Consider the following 25002-nt stretch of genomic DNA (forward strand, 5'->3'; position numbering starts at 1 on the left):
ACTCATGATTTCACTCATCCATAGGTAACCACTATTATTACCTTGGCTTATATCCATCCAGGTCTTTTCCTCTGCATTCCCTCTGTCAAAGGAAGGGGGCTGTGTTACAAAGGAATGAATCATCGGAAGTTTTTAAGCAGAAGTATGAGAATCTGTCAGAGATATGTGTCATATAATTTGTTGTATGGAAAGAAGGCTAAATGTTATAATGTCTAATGTCTAATTTTTTCTATTTTAAGGTTCTAAGAAAGAAACACAATAAATGTCATTAAAATGTTCACTGTGCATTATTCACTTATATTTGTAGGATTCAGCTGAAAAAAACTTCTGGAAATTCCAACTCTGATTTGTAAGCCATTCTGTTGTTTTCCAAAGTATTGGCTCCAATGCCTATATTTGATTTCTGTGCTTGAGTAAACCCACCCACATGCCAGACTGAACCCCAGTGCGTTTGACATTTTCCCTCTTGAACAGCATCCAGCATAATGTAGCTTACTGGAAAAAATCTACATGGGATGACTCAGCCAGTCATGCAAGCCTTTCTTTCTGTGGAATTCCTTTTTTTCTCAAAATGAAAATGGACCACATTATTTAAGGATAAACAAATCTGAAAGTGTTTCCAGTAACATCTTTTTATGCATAGGCCGCTGAAGATTAACTAAAAATTCCTGGCTAAGATCTTGCTTCCTACCTAAATGTTTCAGTAAATACAGTTTTATTGAAATAGAATCAACTTCTTAAAATCCCCAACTGAAAATAGAAAATGAAGCCCCATTTCCCAAGAGGAGGAACCATGCTTTCTTCTTCTTTATGATGTCCCTAAATTATGCATGCAGTGCTGGCCACACAGTATACATTTAAAGCTCTCTAAACCAAATTATGTAAGGTAGAATTACTGTTTATGAAAAATCATGTAAGCTACATGGCCTAACAAGATCTGGATTCTTCTTCTATTTTCCAGTAAATTTCAGGAAAACTTCCCAGATAAGCACATGTACTGTCAGTACTCATAAGAGTAAATCTGTTATTTTTAAGGAGTTGTATTTTGGATATGGTTTTAGAATTATCAATGGAGTTTTATGAGGTGAAAATGTACATTTGAAAAGTTCTTTAAGTGGGAGGGTTTTGCAAAGAGGCAAGCACTTCTAGAAGCTATGTTAACTGCTGTCATAATATTGACAGAAAAAAGGACAGGACTATAAAAGTTGAGATCAAAACAGAAAATGGGAATAGAGAAAGAAATATGCTACAGAATATTTGATCAGTAAATAATAACAATAGTAGCTAAAGGTATTACATTTCCACTACTAGATGTACTGGATACTAAGGTGAGATGGTTTATGTACACCGCCTTTTATAGCCATCCTACCATAAGGATTATCATCTCCATTTTTCAAATGAATTAACTAAAGCTCAGAAGAGTGAAGGGTCCTATAACTGTCGGCCAAGCTGAGATTCATAGTTTGACAACAAAGCCAACTTTCTTCTCACTATACCACGTTGTCTCAGATGTGGTGTAAATAAAACCAGGAAAAGACAAAGAATAAAATAAGTAAAAAATGTTAAATACAAGTAAAATGTATTTCTTTTTTTATTTGAATGAACTTATTTGAATTTATCGAAGAGATTCATGATAGCAAGAAAAGGAATTGTATTGAACAGGCAAAGTGGAGCCGGGGCTGAGGAGGAGCTTCCTGCCGTGGTGAATGGCAAGATACAAGGGCCAAACAATTTTTTTTTTTTGGAAGTGTAATTGCCATTTATTATTTTTTTTCTGGATAACAACTTTTCTTCAGTCCTTAAGAACTTAGCTCCTTACATGGGCTTTGGTGGAGGTCGTGGGGCAGCACCCGTGGGTCTAAATCGGGGTGGGGGTGTTGGGTCCTTCCGTGCTTCACGAGCGCGATTCCTGACTACCTTGCTGTGAATGGCACAACTCACGCAATAATGTAGCTTCACACAGAGCTTGGGAAGCACATAGGCGTCGAAGACACTGGCTTCGGAAATATCCCTGACAGCGGCGGCCTCTACTATGTTCCGAACAACAAACTTCTTAATGACCTTGTCCTTGGGCACACAACGGACGCAGTTGGTGCAGCGAATAGGCTGCACGTGGCCGCGGCCCTTTTTTTCAGTGTCCTCGTTGAATTCTCTCCCTCTAACTCCTATTTCTGATCAACTGCTTTCTTCTTAAAAATCTCTGGGATATGTTGATTTTTGAGAGGGCCTTCAACACTGCCCATACATCTGGTGACATTGTGAGAATAATAACATCGTACCTTATCTGGCTGATGAATGAAAAAGGGTCCCTTTCTTTCTCCTGTGGGGCCACAGTACTTGGTTAGCAGACCAGTCTGGTCAGCAACCACTCGACCTTGGGAACATGCTTTACACAGGGCAGAAGCTGATAGCCATATACTGTGGCTTTGGTCTTCTTCTCCCCCCCGCCCACCATTGTCTTGATGGTGGTTTAAGTCGCTAGCATTTCTTCCCTGCAGCATTTATCTCAATTCTTCTCTTTACCTCCAATCTTGACCTTCTCCAGTGCTCTTCCTACACAGCAGCCGATTTGGTTTCTAAACACAACTTTTTTTTTTTTTTAAGATTTTATTTATTTATTTGAGAGAGAATGAGAGAGAGCATGAGAGGGGAGAGGGTCAGAGGGAGAAGCAGACACCCTGCTGAGCAGGGAGCCCAACGTGGGACTCCAGGATCATGACCTGAGCTGAAGGCAGTTGCTTAACCAACTGAGCCACCCAAGTGACCCTCTAAACACAACTCTGATCATGTCAGCCCCCCCAATAATTCTACAGTACACTCCCATTGTCCTCAGCATGGAGTCTAGACTCTCTGGTTTAGCAAACACACCACTCTTTACCTGACTCTGCTGGCTTTTCTCTTCTCCTCTCTTACTGTACCCCACTTGCCTTCTATTTACTTTTTTTTTTAAAAGATTTTATTTATTTATTTGACAGACAGAGATCACAAGTAGGCAGAGAGGCAGGCAGAGAGAGAGGACGGGAAGCAAGCTCCCCGCTGAGCAGAGAGCCCGACGCAGGGCTCGATCCCAGGACCCTGGGATCATGACCCGAGCAGAAGGCAGAGGCTTTAGCCCACTGAGCCACCCAGGCACCCCCTTCTATTTACTTTTATCTTGGGTATCTTTGTGCTTTGAATACCCCTTTTAGTCCTAACTTTGTGCCCTCTATCTGTTGATTTCTATTTGTTCTTTAGACCTCAGCTCAAGACATCTCCTCTAGGTTGCCTTTCTAACCCCAGAAGCTGAGTTCGGCATCCCTCTGTGCTCACATAATATCTTTACTCACTGTGAACTGTAGCATTTAAATCAGTGTTATAGTTATCTGCCTCTGCATCTGCCTTTTCCACAAAGCAGTCTACTTCTCCACGACAGGAGCAATATCTTATTTCCTGCTGTAGCCCAGGGACCTACCATAGTACTCGACTACACTGCCAGCTGGCAATATAACTTGCTTTGGGGCAGATGCAAAATCATTCCTTTAACTTTTCCCAAAAATGTAAAGGTAGGGATGGGGGAAAAGGAATGGAAAGGCAACCACTTTCTGTCCATAAGATGTTCAGTGTCTCTGTGACAACTTATCTGATAGGTTTTTGTTCTGTGGACTTCCCCTTCTTTCTCATTCTGGGATGGAATTGGAATTCAGACTATTTTCTCACACCTGCTTCAGTGGTTTAAAGTGACTCTAAAGGAATGTATCAATTAAGCAAAGAGGAAGCCACTAGAAATAGCTCCAACAGTGTTATTCCTAAAAGGATCTGCCTACAGAAAATGAGTGAAATCTGAGCTGATCTTCTTAATGTCTCATATAGACATAAAATCAGAGAATGTGGCTAAGAGAAGGCCTGCAGGTGGGGTGTTGTTGATATTTAAGATACCGAATTTTGGAATTTTCAGAAATTCCTTTAGTGGAAGAATTATTGCCCCTAACAAAGTACTGTATCCCTTTGGTGATTTATTTAGTTCTCCAAAGCCTGAAGTTTTTTTTGTTTGTTTGTTTTGTTTTGTTTTCCTTGAAATTAGGACTCAAGTGCAAAGAGGTTCCATGAAATTATTATATATGAAATTATTAACCCTCAAATCCCTCATGATTCCTTCTTCATATCTGGATCCCCAGGATGATCCTCCTACTCTCATTATGTTTAAAAACCACCCTCTGTCCTTCTGAGGGGAGGTATCAGTAGAAAACTGAATGAAGGTAACTGACTCTCCTCCCCAGTCAGCAAAGACTAAACCAACAAAATGACATGTGGGATGATAGATGGTCATAAGCACCTGCTATGGTATGGGTACCCAGGAGAGACTGCATTTTGTTCAGGTCTCCTTTTTTTCCCTTTATATCTCATAGCTAGCATTTTTTTTTTCTTTTTTGCCATATATGTTTTCTCCTTAGAACAAAGGTCAACAAACTTTTTATGTAGGGCCAAATAGCAAGTATTTTAGGATTTGCTAGCCATAACAGTCTCTATTGTAACTACTGACTCCGCCATTGTATTGCAAAAACAGCCCTAGACAATATGTCAGTGCCTGGTCATGGTGCATCCCAATACAGCTGTATTTATAGACATTGAAATTTGAACTTCATATAATTCTCTTGTGAAATATTATTCTTCTTTGGATTCCCCCCCCCAATCATTTAGAAGTGTAAAAAACATTGTTACTTTGCAGAGGATACAAAAACAGGTGGTGAGCCAGATTAAGCCTTTGGGATATAATTTGTTGGCCCCTGGACTAGAATGTCAGCTGGGGAGTGACAGGGTTTGATTTGTGCTTTCAGCCAGTGATCTCAAACTTACGTGTGCATATGAATCATCTGGGGGTTCTGTTAAAATGCAGAGTCTGTCATGAGAGTCTTCATATCTGACTAGCTTCCAGGTGATACTGCTGCTGCAAGGTATGATTTATGGACCACACCTTTTGTTGGATCCTTCCATGAAAGAGAACCTGGATTGGAGAGAGACAGGGTGGGGGTAGAGGGAGAGGTAGAGGAGGAAGAGGGAGGTAGTAAAGATCAATTAGGGGACTCTTGGGGAGGTGAACTCCAAAGGCCTTGGTTACTGAGAAGACATGAGAGCTAACAGGGACAGAGATGTTGGGGGTGACTCCAAGGGTTTATTTGTCAGTGATGACTTTAGCAGAGATCCCAGAGATCTGTATGGACCAGGTACAAGACAGTGCTAAATATATTTTTATTGAACAAATAAGAAGGCAAAAAGAAGAAGTTGGCAGGGGAAGGAATGGGAGAAGATAATGACCTCAGTCTGGGAGTGTTTGGGTTGATTCTGCAGAAACCAAGAGAAGGTGGCAAAAGCTGATAATGTTTTGAAGGCAGAATGCTGTGTGACACCTGCTGGTCTGGGAATGGGTTGTTCTCCATCAGCTGAAGGCTGGAGCTAGACCCATAGCAGTACTAGCCAGAAGGAGCACAAACTGGTCCCAAAACCTCCTTTCCTTGATGAGCAAAAATTGACTGAGGTCATTTGTCACCTTGCAAGTGTTCTTATATACGTGTTTAACTTTTTTTTTTATTTTATGATAAGGACTTTAATGACAAAAAGTCATTCAGGAGTCAGAATTTACTAGCAAACATTTTAAAGCTCTGGCCTAAGAATCAACTTAGTGTGAAAATTATACCATAAGGTCTGTTGTCTTGGGTTTTATCCTCCCTGATATCTAATTTAGTTTGTTCTTCTTCTGAAGACACTCTCTTTCATGTATTAAAGGAACTGGTTCTTTATGCGATATCGTTAGTGCTTTCTCAGATGAAACAGGTACTTTATTTTTTTTTATTATTTATTTATTTATTTATTAACCCCCGAGGGGGTGTACCGTTCCTGGAAGTACTGCAATACCAGGTCGATGCGTGGAGTGGACGGAGCAAGCTCCTATTCCAACTCCCTGCTCCAAAAATCCATTTAATATATTGTCCTTGGATAGAGGATGTATCAGATATTAAACTGATAAGAACAGACACTACACTTGATCTTAGCCAAAAGGCCGAGAAGCGATATATTTTTTTAAACCTACTTTTACCCTTGCAAACTCTCATGAAAAAGAATTTACCTAAATTTCTTGAGGTTCTGCTTGTCATTGGCCATAAAAACAGCAACAGCAAAAACCCAAACATATGTGATGTTTAATCAACAACCTCCTGAGTCTCTCTCTGTCTCTGGTCTCTCCCCTTTAATCCAATTTACACAGTGTTGCCCATTTAATATTTCTGAAGCATATTTTCAATCTTATTACCTCCCTGGTCTACAGATGAAGTCTGGACTCATCAGTCAGCCTTTCCATATGCACTACCATCTGATTTCCATATACATTTCCAAGAGAATTTCTTTCCTGTTACTCACTTTTACCCACCACACCCAATGACCAGATCAAACTCATGCTTCCTCATGGGTCCCACCTTTTTTTGCCTTTGGGTTATTGAGTATGCTGTTCCTCCCAACTCCACTCTCACCTCTTATCTTGGAATCCTATGGTCCTTTGAGTCTAGGTTACACTTACCCTCCTCCATAAAGCCTTTCTAATATCTAATTTGGATTTTTTTTTAATTTTCCAAGATTTTTATTTGTGCATCAAGGTACAGCAAAGGGAATAAATCTCTAGAATGTAAACTCAAGGCGGACTTAATCCATTGTATTCATTGCTGTGTCTCCATTGCTGAAGCAAGTGCCTAGCACACAGCAGGTGCCGAAGAAATATTTCTTGAATGAATGAATGAGTAAATAAATGAAAGCATGTGTTTTACCTAACTTCAGTAATATCACATGAAATGCCTGGCACAAAATGGGTGCTTAATATTTTAGCTTCCTTTCCTTTTATTTTTTCCTTCCTTTCCTTTTATTTTTTAATAGATGCTATAAATTTCAAACATATATATTTCTATAGCGCCTAGAATTGAGCGGGAGAGGAAAGAGAAGTAAATCTGTTGAAGACCCACTGTCTGTCAGGTACTGCATAGAGTGCCTTATAGACACATCTCATTTTAATTCTCCATGAGAATTCTATACATTAGTTGTTATTTTTTCCACTTTATGGATGGAGAAGCTAAAGTTCAGAGACACATGTCCAAGGTCACAGATCAAATAAGTAGGCAGAGGAGTGGTAGATTACCCTGTGCCCGCCAAAATGGAGCCCGAGGTCATGCACAGATACACCAAGCCCGTGAGCTTGGCTCTCTTCCCCCATCTGACCATGGTGCTGTTGGCCACTGACATGTTCTTTACAGCCTGGTTCTTCACTTATGAGGTTACCTCTTTCAGGTACATTTGAGATATCCACAAAGAGCTCCTCATCACCTTGGTGGCCTTGCTCTTCATGGGCTCTGGAGTCCTCTTCCTGCAGCTCTTCCTGCTGTTCCAACCAGGCAGCTTCACTGAATTCCTGCTTTTGTAAATTAAATTTTTTTTTTTTTTTTTTTACTTTTGCTGGAAATGTCCCACCTGCTGCTCACAATAAAGGCAGATGTGTGACCAACAAACAAATAAATAAATAAGTGGGCAGAGATGTATTTTTAAGCCAAGTCTGTCTGACTCCAAAATTCATACTCTAATAACCATTTATATCAGTGTGGGCTATTAGCTAGTAAATTACAAAGTAGGATGCAAAACCTTGTTTACCTGACTTGAAAAATCCACAGTCTTGGAACCGTATTGTGATGACTCTCACTGTGCCATTACATAGCAAATGCTTAATAAATGAGTTTTAAATTAATTCATTAATTTTTAAGTAAGTAAATAATTTCTTATATAAACTAATGAATTCCTAATGGCAAAAAATGCTAATGAATTACAGAACTAATGGATTAAGAATAAGCCATTCTCAAGGAGGGCACGGATTACATGGAGCACTGGGTGTGGTGCAAAAACAATGAATACTGTTATGCTGAAAAGAAATTTTTAAAAAATTAAGTAAAAAAAAAAAAAAAGAATAAGCCATTCTCCTACTAAAGAATCATGAATTAGGAATGGTGCTGGTTGGCAGAGAATCACCAACTTCCTTTTGCTCAAACAACAGGGTTAGCTACAAAACGGAAAGAAGACCCAATTGCTACCATTGTGGGAGTCCAGAAGTTCTGTAGCTGTCACTGAAACCAGTGCCCTCAATTACAATACCTGCCATGCCATTTCAGAGTCTCTGGTCGATGACTGCAGGCCCAGAAAAGCAGCAGCTGAAACCTTGTTTTGAGCTGTCTTCCATAGCAGATCCCAGACTATGGTAATGCCAGCTCCAGTGGAAAATTTGAACTCAAATACCTCTCTGATCCACCATTTCACACTATTCAAATCACAGAATGGACCAAATTGGGGTAGAGGAACCTTCAGATGAGGAACCTTCAGATGAGAAACTCTGGAGAGCTTTAGTTTATTCACATGCCTTTGATGTGAGTTATCACACTGTAACAGATGATAAAGTGACTCTGCTATCAAAAAATATCTTCTAGGGGCACTAGGCGCAGCGGGTTAAGCATGTGATTCTTGCTTTGCACTGACGTTGTGATGACCTCAGGGCCATGAGATAGAGCCCCGTGTCAGATTCTGCACTCAACATGAAGTCTGCTTGATATTCTCTCTCTCTCTGTCCCTCTTGCTTGTACTTTCTCTCTCTGAAATAAATAAGTAAATCTTAAGAAAAAATCTTCTAAAATCTTACAGGCTGTGTGTGACCTTGGACGTTTGCTGAACCTGTCTCAACTGTCAAATAGGGATGATGGTGAGTACCTTATCAGTTGGTTTTAAGGATTAAGTTTTTAAAAAAGTATATATGGCATTTGGTACCGTGTTCAATAAGGATTTTAATTCATAGTATGCTATGCTGAATACATTACTTTTAGCACATTTGGCAATTTCTCCCATAGCAACACTTGGAAGCTGGACCAACTGATTTGAAATTAATCCTGATATTGAAAAACTCTGATGTATTTTATTTGCAACATGATTATGGGAAACTAATATCCTCGGGGTCTCCCTCAGGTGTGTGCAGCCAATCTCAGATACTCGAGAGAGACCTCAGTCTCTTTCAGATATTTATAACACATTGTCTATGAACTATGATTGGTTTTGATCTGATCCATACAGGAATAAATTCTGATTCTCATCGTTAATACAACAGTAAAATCTACCTTTTATTAGATACTAGGTAAATATTTTGTATGTAATATCTAATTTAATTCTACAGCATATCTGTAGAATAAGGATTATTATTTCTACTTACAGATGTACAACTTGGATTTAAATTAGTTTATGGAATTTGTTGCCCAACATCATAGATAGTAAGTGGCCCCACTGTCATTCAAACCTAGATCTGCCTGACTCCAAGGCATGTGTTCTTTCCATTGAGCTACATAGCTGTGACGCTCTTAAACACATAGTCGTGAACCAACATTTTCATCTCACTAATGGTATTGAGTGGTCTACCTCTGCTATGGGTGGGGTGACAAGGATGAACAAAACATGGTTCTTTAAGGATTTAATTAAAGTTAAAGTTAAATAGTTAAAGTGAATAAATAAGACTTATAGTGTGAAAAAGGCCTGATTGATGTGTACATTGGGAGGGACTGGATTAGGTAAGACATTGAATGAGGTGATGCCTTAGCTGAATTCTGAAGAATGAGTTGGTATTAGTCAAGTGAATAGGTGGGGCGTGGGTGGGAGAGAAATGTGTCCTAGGGAGAGGGCAAAGCATATAGGAAGATCTGTAGGAAGAGAGGCAGAGGCACATATGGGCACCTGCAAAGAGTTTAATACGTCTACAGAACAGAGAGAGAGGGAGAGTGGACAGCATGAAGCATTGCAGTGAACGTAAGGATAAAGCTGGACTTTATCATAGTGGGTATTTATATTGATTCAGGGTGAGATTTAATTTAGGTACTCAAAGAGGGGCAAGAGGGAGAGAGGTAGAAGTCGTGGATCAGGGAAGCCAGGCTGCATGGAAAGGTGTGTGAAGGCTGGAAGATGCTGATAATTTGAAGGTGTGGTAATAAGGGAATGGGCATACACCTTGCCAGACTTCTCATTGCTCTGTTTATATCCTGGCCCACAGTGTTAATTTAAACTGTGGAATTATAAATGGGACATTGTTCAAAGGCTTATATTTAATTCTCTGTCCAGTCTTAACCAATGACTTTGTACAGTGTAAGTACGGTTTCTGAATCCTCTTTATTCAGAATCCTCTCCACCAATTTTTCTCAAGAGTTAGTCTTTGCTAGACACTGTGGATTTGGGCCAAGGTGGATTCCTGACAATATGAGTGAGGTCGAAACACCTGAGTCACATAAGATCCAGAGGGCAAGTAGGCAACCAGATCACTTCTGCGTTAGCCAGGTGTCTTGACGAGAGCTGAATAAAGAATTTCTCCTTTACAGGCATATGGCTTTAATTTGGGGAGGACAATTACCAGAATTTACTAGAATTTTGCAGTAAGGAGAACAGTGGTGTTTTGGCTATAGATGAGGAATTACTTGGTGCCACCATATCCTCCTGTAGGGCAGTAAGGGACAGCTTCACAAAAGGCTCTTCTTTTGCCAGTAAAACTGAAACAAAATGAAATAAAGAACCTGAAATGATTAGCTATAGGGAATGCTGTGGATCAAACTTGTGTTTTTGCTCTTATAACTTACTGTTGATATTTTCTTCCTGTCCTTTAGGATATAGTAATAGGATACGGTTGACTTAGTTACATTTGTTGCACTTACACAGATAGTACTTATATTGTACCCAACACAATTCTAAGGACTTTCTATATTAGCTCATTTAACTCTTTGATAATCTTATGAGGTAGGAACTATTTTTATTATCACCTCCAGTTTGCAGATGAAAAAACAGAGTAATATGTCTGCAGTAAAATAGCTATTTTTTTAAAATTAAAGATTTTATTTATTTATTTATTTGACAGAGAGAGAGAGAGAGAGAGAGAGATCACAAGCAGGCAGAGAGGCAGGCAGAGAGAGAGGGGGAAGCAGGCTCCCCGCCGAGCAGAGAGCCCATTGCAGGGCTTGATCCCAGGACCCTGAGATCATGACCTGAGCTGAAGGCAGAGGCTTAACCCACTGAGCCACCCAGGTGCCCCAAATAGCTATTTGGTGAAGTTGAATTTTGAACCCAGGAAATTTTGCGGTAGGATCCATGCCTGAAACCTGGAGTTCCTAAGTCTTAATATGACGTAAAAAGGAAGTGTATTAAAATTCAGAATCCTAGGCCACATCTCCAAGATTCTGATTTAGTGTGTCTGGCAGGGGCCTGAGTATTTGCATCTTTAACAAATGTTTCATATACTTGTGAATGATACTCAGAGAAACACTGCTGTAAATCATAACATTAGCTGGTCTTTGTTACTGTTGTTGAAAGACTATCTGTTTCTGTTTCCTACTACCTCAGTATACTCTTTAATGCAAGGAAAAAATGTGAAAATAATGACATTTTGATAACTATCTTTCTGTCATCTATCTAGTCATCCACCCATCCATCCATTCATTATCTATCCTTTTTTTCCATCCACCTATCTATCATTTATCTGCTATCAATCGATCTTCAACATTGGATCTATCTACATAGATATCAGTTTGAATGAAACTAATTTCAAACCAAATATTAAAATTCTGTATGATACCAAGTATCTCATCATACTACATTTTTAGCCATTTGTTTCTATGCCACACAGACCCATTTGGAAATAAGTGTGTGGTGAATCTAAAAGAAGACAATCCTTTCACTTTTGTTACTGGATTCTTACCATCAAAAGGTGACATTGTTTTATAGTTCCAGTGTTAGAGTCAGAACTAATAGGTTTTTTGGTTTGTTTTAGTCATTTTATAATGGCCTTTTAATGCTTGTAACTATGTTTTGAGAATGTGACCTGACCTGTCGCATCTTTCTATTATTAAGAAATGTCTAGTGTTTCTTCTGAGTTTTACTATACTCGTGCTATCTCTCTGCACATTTATGGTAAAAGATATGCATTAGAGTAAAATGAATATTGAAGTCAATGTAAAAATGATTAGTTGAAAGGTACTATTTAGAATCTCATTTTTTCTATCAAAATAAAAGGGTTATCTGTTTTTCAAACTTACTTTTTATCTAAATTTAGGTATTCAGAAGTCCTATGTTAATTCAGTAAAATTAAAATTCATATCCACTTGATAGAAAAACAGTAAAATGAGGACCTGGGTGGTATAGTTGGGAGCCTCTGATTCTTGGTTTTAGCTTAGGTTGTGCTCTCAGGGTTGTAAGATTAAGCCCTGCATTAGGCTTCATGCTCAGCAGGGAGTCTGCTTTCTCTCTTGCTCTCCCTCTACCCTTCTCCCCTCTCTATCTCTCTCTCTAAAATAAATAATCTATTAAAAAAAAGAAAGAAAAAAAAGGAAGAAAAATAGTAAAAGAAAAAAATGGGGGGCACCTGGTTAAGCATCTGCTTTCTGCTCAGGTCATGATCTCGGGGTCCTGGGCTCAAGCCATTTGTCAGGCTCCCTGCTCAGCGGGGAGTCTACTTCTCCTCTCCCTCTGCAGCTCCCCCTGCTTGTGCTCTCTTGCTCTCTCTGTCAAATAAATAAATAAAACTTAAAAAAAAAAAGATTTAAGTAGAATATTCTCTCCAGTTACAATTGAGCCCTCTATATTGCCAAAAGTCCTAGACAGATCTGTCCTCTCCCTTAAGGATGGTGCCTTCTGACACATAATAGAGGACATCTTTCCTGTACCAACTTTTGCCCACCCATCTAATTGTAGCTAAGAGAAATGGTGTGAGAAGCAGGAGTTTTAGCTTGTAAAAAATGAGAGGAGAGGACAAGATTAGTTAGGGCCTAGAGCAAAGACATATTAACAAGGGTTTTAGAAGCTTATAATTCTCAGTGTACCAAAGTAGCAAGAGCTAGAGAGGGAGGGAAGGGGAGGAACTTGAGTGAGTTAAGTATGAATTCCTTTCCGTATTCTCCTTTTGTTCTTCAGGGGACTCACGATCCCATGTGATAACCAGTCTTTCCTCAGAAGTCACTTTTTCTTTTTGCCTTTCTCCATGTGACCTTATTCCAGAAATCTTTGCATATCTGGGCCTAAACACCAAAGAAGGACCAATCAGTTTCCCCTGTTTTCCAACTGAAGCTTAGTTTAGTACTCTGTAGGTGGCCTGGCCTGGGTAGATCCTAACTTATAAACTTTCCTGTGAAGATACAATTATTTTTTATGTGTTCCTCCTCCTTAGTTTGAGGGTATAGAGTAGAAGTAAATACATTTCAAAATGAATTAATTAACTTCTGCTTCAGGCCAAGATAGAGAAAGTGGGAACAAGTTTACCCTCCACCCTGAAATAATGAAAAAAAAAAACCCAGGAAAAATATATGAAATAAAAGTTATTAAGACAGTGAAGATCAAGCAATGAAGAACAGTGACACATGAAAGATGGGGAGCGCTATAATTGTCTCAAATTCCTGCCTTGAATGGGTTTCAGGATTGTTGTGCAGGAAGAGAGGACCCAGGCAGAGCCAGTGGACCCCATGAATTGAAGAGTAAAACTGAAAGGCCGGGAGGCAAATGCAGTTAAAGTTTGTGGGACAGAGTTCTGGAGAGAAGAAGCTACAGAGGAGAGAAGCTCAGAAACCTGCTGAGGGTGCTCTTCAAGTTTTAAGCAGAATGCTGATGTGTACATGTGATGAGAAAACTATTCTTGGCTGTGGAATGAATTTCCTAGGAAGATTAGAGGGAAAAGTTCCAGGAGCTCACAAAGGGCTAGAAATAGTACCTATTCCCATGAGCCAGATTGGAAAACTTAAAACTCATGGGGCATTGGATAGAGTACTTAGAAAATTATTGCCTCAGGGTGCCAGGATGGCTCAGTCAGTTAAGTGCCCAACTCTTGGTTTCAGCTTAGGGCATGATATCACAATCCTGGGATTGAGCCCCACATCAGGCTTCACACTCAACAGGGAGTCTGCTTGAGGATTCTCTCTCCCTCTCCCTTTGTCCCTCCCTTCCACTTGTGCACACGCTCTCTCTCTAAAATAAATAAATAAAACATAAATGTTTAAATATTTATAAATATAAATTAAATATATGTAAATATATATACATATATATGTATATATATATATACACATACATATATATATGGAGAGAGAGAGAGAGAGAGAGATATTGCCTGAGTAGTGGAGAATACTAATAGATTAAATGCTGCTTTGGTTCAACTTAATGAATCTCAAAAATAGGACTGGAAAGTGTCAAATTTTTTCCAAGTAATACGAACTCAAAAATATTTATTTATAGGAATGCAAAGATAGGTAGTACATACACCCCATGGTAAATTTCAAAATGTCTGGCATCTATTAAAAAGTTACCAGGCATGCAAAGAAATAAGAAGATATAGCCCAGAATAAGGACACCAAACCAGAACTAGCATAGATGTTAGAATTAGCATAAGGCATTTGAAAAGTTATTATAACTATATTTCATAGTCCTGCAACTAAAGAAAATGTTAAGTAGGAAGTTGGAAGATAAAAAAGGACCAAATTAAATTTGCAAAGCTGAAAACTATAATATCTTAGTTGAAAAATGCACCAAATTGGATTGGTAGTGGATTAGACGTTTCAAAAAGAAAGATTAGTGAAGGGCGCCTGGGTGGCTCAGTGGGTTAAAGCCTCTGCCTTCAGCTCAGGTCATGATCTCAGGGTCCTGGGATTGAGCCCTGCATCGGGCTCTCTGCTCAGCAGGGATCCTGCTTTCCCCCCTGCTCCTGCCTGCCTCTCTGCCTACTTGTGATCTCTGTCTGTCAAATAAATAAATAAAATCTTAAAAAAAAAAAAAGATTAGTGAATTGGAAGACATTGCAATAGAACATATCCAAAATGAAAGATAAAGACAAAAAGGAATAAAAAGTAAATAAATAAAGCATCAGTGAACTATGAAACAACTTCAGGAAGCTACAAATATCCATCATTCAATTATTAGAGTAACTGAATGAAAAATACTGATTATGCTGAGTGTTATCAGTTTCTTAAAAACTATGATCCAGCTATTTATTCTTAGATGTTTACCCAAGAGAAATATAGTCATGTGTCCATACTTGTTCTTAAATGTTCATAGAAGCTTTATCTGTAACAGCCCAAATAGGTTATAACTCAAATGTCTATCAACAGGTCAATGGATGGTATATTGATCCATGTGTATGTTATATCCATAAAATGAACAGTACTCATCAACAAAAAGGAAAGAAGCTAGTTGAAAAATAGTATATACTGTATGATTCTATTTATTTAAAATTCTAGAAAATTCCAAGTCTTCTATAGTGACAGCAAATGGATTAGTGGTTGCCTAAGCCCAGGGCAAAGATAAGGGTGAAAGTTCAGGGTGTTCGTAAGGAATTAAAGAGGAACATAGGAGACCTTTGCAGTAATGGATATATTCATTTTCTTAGTTGTATCAATGGTTTTGTGGTTATATACATTTATCAAAATTTAACAAACTGTATACCTTAAATGTGTGTCATTTATTGCATGCCAGTTATACATATAATAAAGTCATTTTTAAAATAACTTTTTCCAAACTATGAACCATATATCTTATTTAGAAGATTAGAGACTCACTTAAAAATAAGACAAAATGGGAAAATTTTTGTTTCTTAATAGTTGGTAAGAGAGGACTTTCCTTCAAGTCAAAGCTCATTGTCTAGAACCTAGATCTTGAAGAGCTAAGGAGGGGCTAGAGGCATAATCTCTAGGCTTTGCCAGCTTAAGCTCTTTATTGAGTCACTAACCAGGAGACATCTCAGAGTCAACTTGGAAGGGATAGTCACTGAAAGTACAGAGCTGAGCAAATGTTGTGCCAGGAGAGAGAAGACGAGAATAGATGAGAGAAGAAAAGGAGAGGGTTATGAACTCAAGGAAAACATTAGTCAGGATGCCACATGGTAAGGGGTAGAAGAGTCTGAAAGTCAGGAATAGGAGGCTGTGAGGCTAAAAGGGGATTAAACAAAAGTAGAAAGAGGCAAACCCAGGTCTAGGCCAAACTGGGGGCTTCTGGTAAGTCATCCCTTTGGACTTACTCTGGTCAATGTTTTATGTGCTCTGCTAGTGTGACGCAAAGCCTAGAAGCAGAAGAAATGCACTCAAGGGTTATAAGATGTTATATAATTAAAAAATTATTTTCTTAGGGGTACCTGGCTGGCTCAGTCAGAAGAGCACGTGACTTTTGATCTTGGGTTGTGAGTTCAAGCCCCATGTTGGGTGTAGAAATTACTTAAATAAAAATTAAAAAATTATTTTCTTATATAGATTATGGCAACATCTAGGTTGAAACCCTTGATGGATGCAGTATTAAAAAAAGGAATACAAATATTGTTTATTTAAATGTCAGTTATACTCAAAAAATACTCATAAATACTCAGTTACACACACAAAAAAATCAGTTATACTCAAAAAGATATACTCAAAAAATGTGTTTTCTGACCTACTACAGGATCCCATCAAGGTATTTCTATTGGTCTGGGATATGAAAATAGAAGAGTTTTCAATCTATAGATGCCAGCTGATATTTGACAAAGGAGTGCAACTAGTTGTGACAGATCTTGTTAGTGACGCTTTATATTTTGCAAAGCATTTTAGAATTTACAAAATTGTTTCACATATATTTTATCTTGCTCATTTAGATATCTAATTTTTATTGAATTGATTAATTATTACACTGATAACGATTAAAGTTATTAATCTATGCTAAATAATTTGTGAAGTGAATTTCATGGTAGGCAGAACAAAAAGAAAGATTCACTGTGGGTCATTAGCTAGGTTTAGAAATCATCAAAACAGAACTTTTCATAAGGAACTTTAGAAATAATTAAACCTGAGCCATATGATATATATCCAGTAGCTACACATTTGTTTTAAGTTTAAACTGACTAAAATTAAATAAAATGAAAAATTCAGTTCTTCAGTCATGGTATCAATAGTGCTTAATATGGTTAATGGCTACCTTATTAGATAGCACAAATATAAAACATTTCATTTTTTGCAGGAAGTTCTATTGGATAGTCCTGATCTATACAAATTCTCTCCCATTTTCCATGGCTGAAAACACATTGATTAAATTGATAAAATTAAATTTAATTTTAGGGTTGAGGAATTTGAGGCCCAGAGAAATTAAATGATTTATGTAAATCACAAAAGAGCCTGAAAATGAACCTAAATATCCTGACTTTCATGCAAGTGATCATTTCAGCATTTCACACCACTGAACTTTTACTGGTATGTCTTCTCTTGAATAAGAAGAGCCTGGGTACTCAAAACTGGCAAATAATCAAAGAATCATTTAGTTTTTTTATTTGTATTCTACACTTCTATTTGAAGTTAGGAAGAGCTAAAGTCCAGAAACTTTACTTCAAACAAAATAATGATGTCACACTATAAAAACATGATCCAGAAGAACTTGGGTGCTTTCCAATTCCCCCTATTCTGTCCCTTTATACAAGTCCCCATTCAAACCACTCTACTCCATGCTGGGACCAAACAGTTTGTTTTTAGGTATTAACAGAAAGATAGGCAGATCTGCCTCCTCTTAAAATGTCTGTGGATCGCCATGTGGTAAAGGGCTTGAATTTTCAAAGGTTACTCAGCAGGACTTTGAAAATTAAAGAAAGCCCAGATGAGATGTGGGGAGAGTGAGCAATTACATTTGAGAAGGTGCAGCCTTTCAACTGGGTGAATTCTTGATGAGACAGCAAAGTGAGTCATTAAACAGTAGGCTTTCAATGAAGCCGGGACCCAGATTTGCCTTGGATCAGCTGCAATGCCAGTAATTTAACCATCCGAAGAAACCGTGGGAGAACCCTGGTAAACCCTTGGACCTGTTTTTATTGCAGGCTTATGGTCCTTATTTTTCTGAAAATGGGTAGAGAAAGGACTAGATAAATATTGAAGAATTACTGTTGAAACTCAACGGTTCTTTAAAAAAAATGACCCAGTATGCATGGTCATTTTGGAAGGTCAATGCTTTATAGCCCTTTACTGGCCTCAGGAAAGAATGATCACTTCCACATCTGAATTTTGGTAAAAGTTGTTTTTCCTGGACCACTGTTAAATTTCATCCAGCTTTTGGCAAGAACTGCCTTCCTGGACCCTGCTGGAGTGCTGGCTGACACGTTACATCTTCCACAGCGCAACAACTGTTCTATCGAATTCTGGGAGAGCAGCCTGTTTTTGTTACCAGACGCTAGAGGATGCGTGACATGTCATTAACCTTCAAAACTGGCCCTGCACAAGAGTGTTGTCAACAGATGGTGACTCTGATTCTTTCTTTCCTCCCTGCCTTCTTCCCCCATCCCCAGGATATCTTCTGGCTCAGAATGCTCCTTGGTTTCAAAGGGAAATGTGTGTGTGTGAAACAGACATTGTGGAATGTGGAACAAAGACTAGAGAAAGGTTTCTTATGTTCATAATTGAGACTTAAAGAAAATAAATGGGTAGAAGAGACCATCAGTAGTGTTCCTCTGCAAATATGGGCCAACAGTGATGAAATAAACCTTGATGCCGAGAGGCAGACTGTTGCGCATCAGGGAAGGATAACTGGGGTGCTGGATGGAAGAGCTGAAAGCCAGCATGGTCTTGGGATTTGGGTCTAGCAATTTCACTTTGAAAGTTCTCATTTTGCCCTCTTCATGTTTATCAGTGGAGGTCAATAGTAATTAGAAGATTAATTATCAACCACACCCCAAAATGTATCTTTGAAAACAGGAAGTTGATTGATTCATTCAGCAAATATGTATAGGGTTGTTTACAGTACACGAAGCACTATGCAAAGCTCTAGGGATAAAATAAGAAATTAACCAAAGTGCCTGTCTCTAAGAGGCAGGCTATTAAACAGATGACTATAATATAGCTCTGATACCTTCCAAGGAAACACAGATGAGGAAGCGACAGGTCCACAAACTATGCCACAAGGATGCCATAGGATGCAGCTCCAGCGGTATGAAGACCACATGGTAAATGTGTCCCATCTTTCCTAAGCATCAATTGTAATGAAATTCAAACTCTTTGTCCTAAAATGAGACATACATTAAAAAAGGAGAAATAATTTTTTAAACAAATTTCTGTCACTTAGCCCAGGTACTAGTTCATTTTTCATTCTCCTTTCCAGGAAAAAAAAAATTAAGATCATTGGCCTAAGTAAGACTTGATTATCAGCTTTTTGTGGGATGTCACTAAATCCCTAAAAGGCCCTTTGCCCTCAGGGTTAGAAGTATCAGCGTCATACTGTTTACATTCATGTGGCACTGTATAGTTTACCAAGTACATTCAGTGGATTTTCCATCTCACAGTAAGCCAGCACACCATCTCCGCATAAGTGATTAGGAAGTGGAAGCTCTGTGAGATTAATTTATCAGTGAAAGTCACAGGGCTGGTAAGTGACATCAGACTGAACGTTGCTTTTTCTGACACCAAATCCATTATTCTTTCTACTTAATCATTCTGCCTCTCTTTCCAATAATTAAAAATTAGAATACCAAGTTTAAGGATTTCTAGCCCCTTTTTTTTGGACTCATTTCCATTTTCTTGCTATCTCTTTAGGAATGGAGGCTAAAAGTGAAGAAGAGCAGACATTGTGTGATATTGACTGGAAGATTCTGAGAGGCTGGATGAGTCAGAATGCTCCACTTTATATCTGGGAAACCTTAGGAACACTGGCATGTAAATGAATGATGGGGGAGCTTGGTTAAGTAGGGAGTGCAATGGTGATAATTTAGGAACCTGTCATGAGAGATTTCAAGGTCTGTTGCTAGATTTTGGTTCACTGATTAGGTGGCCTTGACACACATTGTATTCCTTGTTCTCTCATGAGTACTTCATGACCATGGACTTGATGATTTGACTTTTTCATACATCAAAATTAAAGCACAATATTATATAAAAAACTATCTAACATAGCTGAAATTTTGGGAGGATATGACATCAGGAAAGTGTTTAAGATGTCCATCTTAAATTAGGTAATCTGGAAGCATTGTGGACTGTGTTGATACTTATTGAGAAAAAAAAACAGGCTAAACCACATATTAATTAGCAGTGCTAAATTCCTGAATTGCATATATATATATATTTATATTTCACATGTACCTCCCTCATCAGATTAAATAGGGCATTTCTTATAATAATTGCAGATTCGAACAAAATCACATACTCTGTTTCAAGATTTAAAAATTCAATGGCTGAGACTAAAAAATGACAAACTAAAGGAAGCCACAGGATGTCTGCCAGTTATTGTTGGCAGAAAACGGGATGACTCATCCTGAACATGTGCTTTCATTGCACAGGACAATGGAGCATGATGAAAATGTTCCACTTATTGAATATTGTGGACATTTTTGTCATTCAGTTTGTAGGAGACTGTTGAGATGCAACCATAGATTACCAAGAATGCCAAAGTGACCCATGCTTCCATTTGAGAAAACTAATAGTAGAAAGAAATAGAATAAAGAAAAGAGTAAATGGTTTCAAAAGAGACTGCGTGTGGTGGATCCCAGGAAAGTCCAGGTGGAGAAATTCCAGAACTTAGGAAGGAAACGTAGTATTGCCAGTGGGAGGCATGACCCATTGCCAAGAGATAGGGAATAGGATTCATTTCTGGGGAGAAGGAAGCAAGTGTGTTTTGGTTACAGGAGGATGGGAACATTTCTGGAGTTCTTCCTAATGTGACCTTGATAGGGTATCCTGTCCTGTCTGATACCTCATCCTATAAAAATATACAAATAGATGAGGCACCTGGGTGGCTCAGTCAGTTAAGCATCTGCCTTCAGCTCAGGTCATAGATCCCAGGGTTCTGGGATCCAGTCCTACATGTTCAGCGGGTAGCCTGCTTCTCCCTTTCTCAGCCCCTCCCCCTGCTCATGCTCTCTTTCTCTCTTTCTTGCTCTCAAATAAATAAATAAAATATTTAAAAATATACAAATAGAGAGGGAAAAGGCTGGTAAGTTGGTTTAACCTCCATGAACAAGCCCAGAGTCACTGAGACTCCTAAAAGGACTGGGAGGCACATGTGGGGTCAGGGACACATATGGGATATCTCTGTACCTTGCACTCAGTGTTTCTGTGACTCTAAAGCTGCTATGAGTGATAAAGCCTTAAAAAAAAAAAAGAAAGAAAAGGAAGAAAAAGGACTGAGTTGTTGACAAAATCTCAGTGATCAAGATTTTCCTAATTTAACCAGAGTCCATTAACTGAAGCTCGGTTTTATCCCTAACTGGCTCTGTCACTTGGGGTAAGCTTGCCTTTCTGGGCCTGTGTTTCTGTATCTAACTAATGAGAAGCTTCCTCCAGATTGTCCTCAAAGTCTTTTCCAGCTGGAAAGTGCTGTGATTCATGCAAGGAAAAATATCGCTGTACATTTAACAGTCTCAGAGGGAGGCCCAGTTTTGCCAACAGATAAATACCTTGAGTCATTTTGCCATTTCCCCAGGGAAATATACACTCTGTTATTATAGGTCTGCAGTAACAGGTGTGTTGTTGGGGGCGGGGCACGAACTGAGGAAATGATTATTGTGAGTGGGGAACGGGGGTATAGATGGAGAGGATTAGTAATGAAAGTTGTGCTCTGGATCGTTTTTCACCGTAACCTTAGCCCTACTGTCTAGAGGGAGATCCTAGATTTCTATTTTCTCATTCCGTTTGCAACCCTTGAAAACGTTTGTTCTGTTGGGGCCCTCTTTATAAAAAGAGTGCTCCATTGGTCCAGAACTGTAAAAGGAAACCAGAGGTGGGTAAGTGGAATCCTGTGGTCAGTTCTACTGCAGTGTAGATGTTGCCCGTCCTCCCCAGGGCTGCAAGCCTGCAGGCACAAGGTGCCCTTTAAGGCAAGCTGCCTTTCCCTGTGTTCAGCCCTAATAACACCACAGTGATACTGCAGGAAAAACGATGTGGCATAAAGCAACACCAAAGCAAAAGGAGCCTTTTGTAAACCATTCCTTGCAGCAATCTTGGATGGTCTCTAAATATTCTCACAATCCATTCACTCCAACATGAGACCATCTGTTTGTGAGCCAGCAGAGCTTTTCATTTGGAATCATGACACTCTGCAGGCAGTTACACGGAAGAAAATCTTTTATCTCAGCTTTCAAAAAGCTCCATTAGGCAGATCCTTTTTCTTCTTTTTGGAACAGACCCCTGCTTTTTTGGAGGAGGTATGTTCTTGACAAGTGCTCTTCCCAGATGCACTGCATTGTAATTCAAACCCCAGTAACTTGATCAGCTTTTGACATTATCAGATTGGAGAGAGAAGCACTTCTGCCTGAGGCTCTCACTGCAGAGGTGAATGGCTGCTGCACTGCTCTCAGGAGGTCCTCACCTCCCAATGGCTCATTTCAATTTTTATGTCAGAGCTGCATGTAGAGACCTATCGGATAGCACAAGAAACAGATGTTGGTTCCTTGACTCAAATCTCCAAGCTCTCAGAATATATGAATACTGGTATTTACATGGCATTTATCTCACATTTCTTGGGATGGTCTTGATTTCAATTCTTTTTCTTGATCTTCAATATTGAAAATGTGTTTTTTTTTCTTACATCAGTGGTTCTCCAACTTCAGTGTACATTAAAATCATTGGAGGATGCTTATTAAAAATGAAGACTCCCATGCCCTTCTGCAATTCTGATTCAAAAGATCTGAGGTAGAGCCAGATATTTCTGTTGATGTTTAAATCTTTTTATTGAGACAGTAAGTGCTCTACCTTAAGTCCGCAGCTCAATCAGTTTTTTAAGACTTTTATGTTTTTAGAGAAGTCTGAGGCTTCTAGTAAAATTGAAAGGGAGGTACAGAGATTTCCCACTTATTTTCTGCCCCCACACATGCACAGCCTCCCCTTTATCAACATCACTCACCAGAACAGTACATGTTTTATTAAGGATGAACCCACATCGACACATCATCATCACCTAAAGTCTATAGTTTATCTCAGTGTTGGACAAATGTGTAAAGATATATATCCATCATTATAAAATGAGGAGTATTTGCTGCCTTGAAAATCTTTTGTGCTATGCCTAGTCATTCCCCTTCCCTTGCTTTCTCCACCCTCCCACTGACAACCTTTGAACTTTGTATTCTCTGTAGTTCTACTTTTTCCAGAAAATCATGTAGTTGAAATTGAACAGTTATGTAGCCTTCTCAGATTGGCTTTTTTTTTTTTTAATTTCTTTTCAGCGTAACAGTATTCATTGTTTTTGCACCACACCCAGTGCTCCATGCAATACGTGCCCTCCCTAACACCCACCACCTTGTTCCCCCAACCTCCCACCCCCCACCCCTTCAAGACCCTCAGGTTGTTTTTCAGAGTCCATAGTCTCTCATGGTTCACCTCCCCTTCCAATTTCCCTCAACTCCCTTCTCCTCTCCATCTCCCCATGTCCTCCATGTTATTTGTTATGCTCCACAGATAAGTGAAACTATATGATAATTGACTCTCTCTGCTTGATTTATTTCACTCAGCATAATCTCTTCCAGTCCCGTCCATGTTGCTACAAAAGTTGGGTATTCATCCTTTCTGATGGAGGCATAATACTCCATAGTGTATATGGACCACATCTTCCTTATCCATTTGTCCGTTGAAGGGCATCTTGGTTCTTTCCACAGTTTGGCGACCGTGGCCATTGCTGCTATAAACATTGGGGTACAGATGGCCTTTCTTTTCACTACATCTGTATCTTTGGGGTAAATACCCAGTAGTGCAATTGCAGGATCATAGGGAAGCTCTATTTTTAATTTCTTGAGGAATCTCCACACTGTTCTCCAAAGTGGCTGCACCAACTTGCATTCCCACCAACAGTATAAGAGGGTTCCCCTTTCTCCACATCCTCTCCAACACATGTTGTTTCCTGTCTTGCTAATTTTGGCCATACTGACTGGTGTAAGGTATCTCAATGTGGTTTTAATTTGAATCTCCCTGATGGCTAGTGATGATGAACATTTTTTCAAGTGTAGATAGCCATTTATATGTCTTCTTTTACTTAGTAGTGTGCATTTAAGATTCTTCGAGGTCTATTCATGAAAAGAAATGAGCTATTTCTTTTTAGCACTGAATAATATTCTCTTGTCTGGATGTAGCAGCATTTATTTTTCCATTCACCTACTGAAGAACATCCGGTTGCTTCCAGATTTGCTTCTGCAATTATAAATAAAGCTGCTATAAGGATCCACATGCAGGTTTTTGCATGGATATAAGTTTTCAACTCCTTTGGGTAAATGCCAGTAAGTGTGATTGCTGTATCAAATGGTAAGAGTATGTTTATTTCTATAAGAAATCATCAAACTGTCTTCCAAAGTGGCAGTAGCATTATGTATGCCTACCAGCAGTGAATGAGAGTTCCGGTTGTTCCACAGACTAGCCAGGATTTCGTGTTGTTGGGGTTCTGGATTTTGGCCATTCTAATAGGTGGGTACTGGTATCTCATTGTTTTAATTTGCATTCCCCTAAAATGCATGGGGATGTGGAACATCTTTTCACATGCTTTTTGCCATCTATCTTCTTTGATGAGCTCTCTTTTAAGGCTTTTGACCCTTTTTTTTTTAATTTACCAACTTTTTTTTTTTTATAAACATATAATATATTTTTATCCCCAGGGGGACAGGTCTGTGAATCGCCAGGTTTACACACTTCATAGCACTCACCATAGCACATACCCTCCCCAATGTCCATAAACCCACCCCCCTCTCCCGACCCCCCTCCCACAACCTCCCTCCCCCCAGCAACTCTCAGTTTGTTTTGTGAGATTAAGAGTCACTTATGGTTTGTCTCCCTCCTGATCCCATCTTGTTTCATTTATTCTTTTCCTACCCCCACAAACCCACCATGTTGCGTCTCCCTTTCCTCATATCAGGGAGATCATATGATAGTTGTCTTTCTCCGATTGACTTATTTCACTAAGCATGATACCCTCTAGTTCCACCCACGTCATCGCAAATGGCAAGATTTCATTTCTTTTGATGGCTGCATAGTATTCCAT

General features: G+C 39.0%; 1 protein-coding gene, 1 non-coding gene and 1 pseudogene across 2 annotated transcripts; 1 reads left to right on the plus strand and 2 right to left on the minus strand.

Moving 5' to 3' along the window:
• Nucleotides 1-1737: 1737 nt before the first annotated feature.
• LOC116866374 (40S ribosomal protein S26-like) lies at nt 1738-2455 on the minus strand. The gene is made up of 2 exons (XM_032855375.1): nt 2351-2455; nt 1738-2124 (listed from the first exon to the last, which is right to left on the minus strand). The coding sequence occupies exons 1-2, from the start codon at nt 2453-2455 to the stop codon at nt 1816-1818; spliced, it is 414 nt and encodes a 137-aa protein (XP_032711266.1). The 3' UTR covers nt 1738-1815.
• Nucleotides 2456-5855: 3400 nt separating this feature from the next.
• LOC116866449 lies at nt 5856-6046 on the minus strand. The gene has a single exon (XR_004382390.1). It is a non-coding gene; the product is annotated as a U2 spliceosomal RNA (small nuclear RNA).
• A 1125-nt stretch (nt 6047-7171) lies between these two features.
• On the plus strand, nt 7172-7438 carry LOC116866375 (annotated as a pseudogene).
• The last annotated feature ends 17564 nt before the right edge of the window (nt 7439-25002 follow it).

The sequence above is a fragment of the Lontra canadensis genome, unplaced genomic scaffold, assembly GCF_010015895.1.
Source record: "Lontra canadensis isolate GAN:19392208 unplaced genomic scaffold, GSC_riverotter_1.0 scaffold9, whole genome shotgun sequence".
Classification (NCBI taxonomy): Eukaryota; Metazoa; Chordata; class Mammalia; order Carnivora; family Mustelidae; genus Lontra; species Lontra canadensis.

Bases quoted from the DNA above. Each gene is read 5' to 3' on its own strand.
- LOC116866374 (XM_032855375.1), bottom strand. From the start codon at position 2,455: ATGGTGGGCGGGGGGGAGAAGAAGACCAAAGCCACAGTATATGGCTAT. The intron at 2,125-2,350 runs GTCTGCTAACCA...ACTGAAAAAAAG, and splicing joins AGTGGTTGCTGACCAGACTG to GGCCGCGGCCACGTGCAGCC.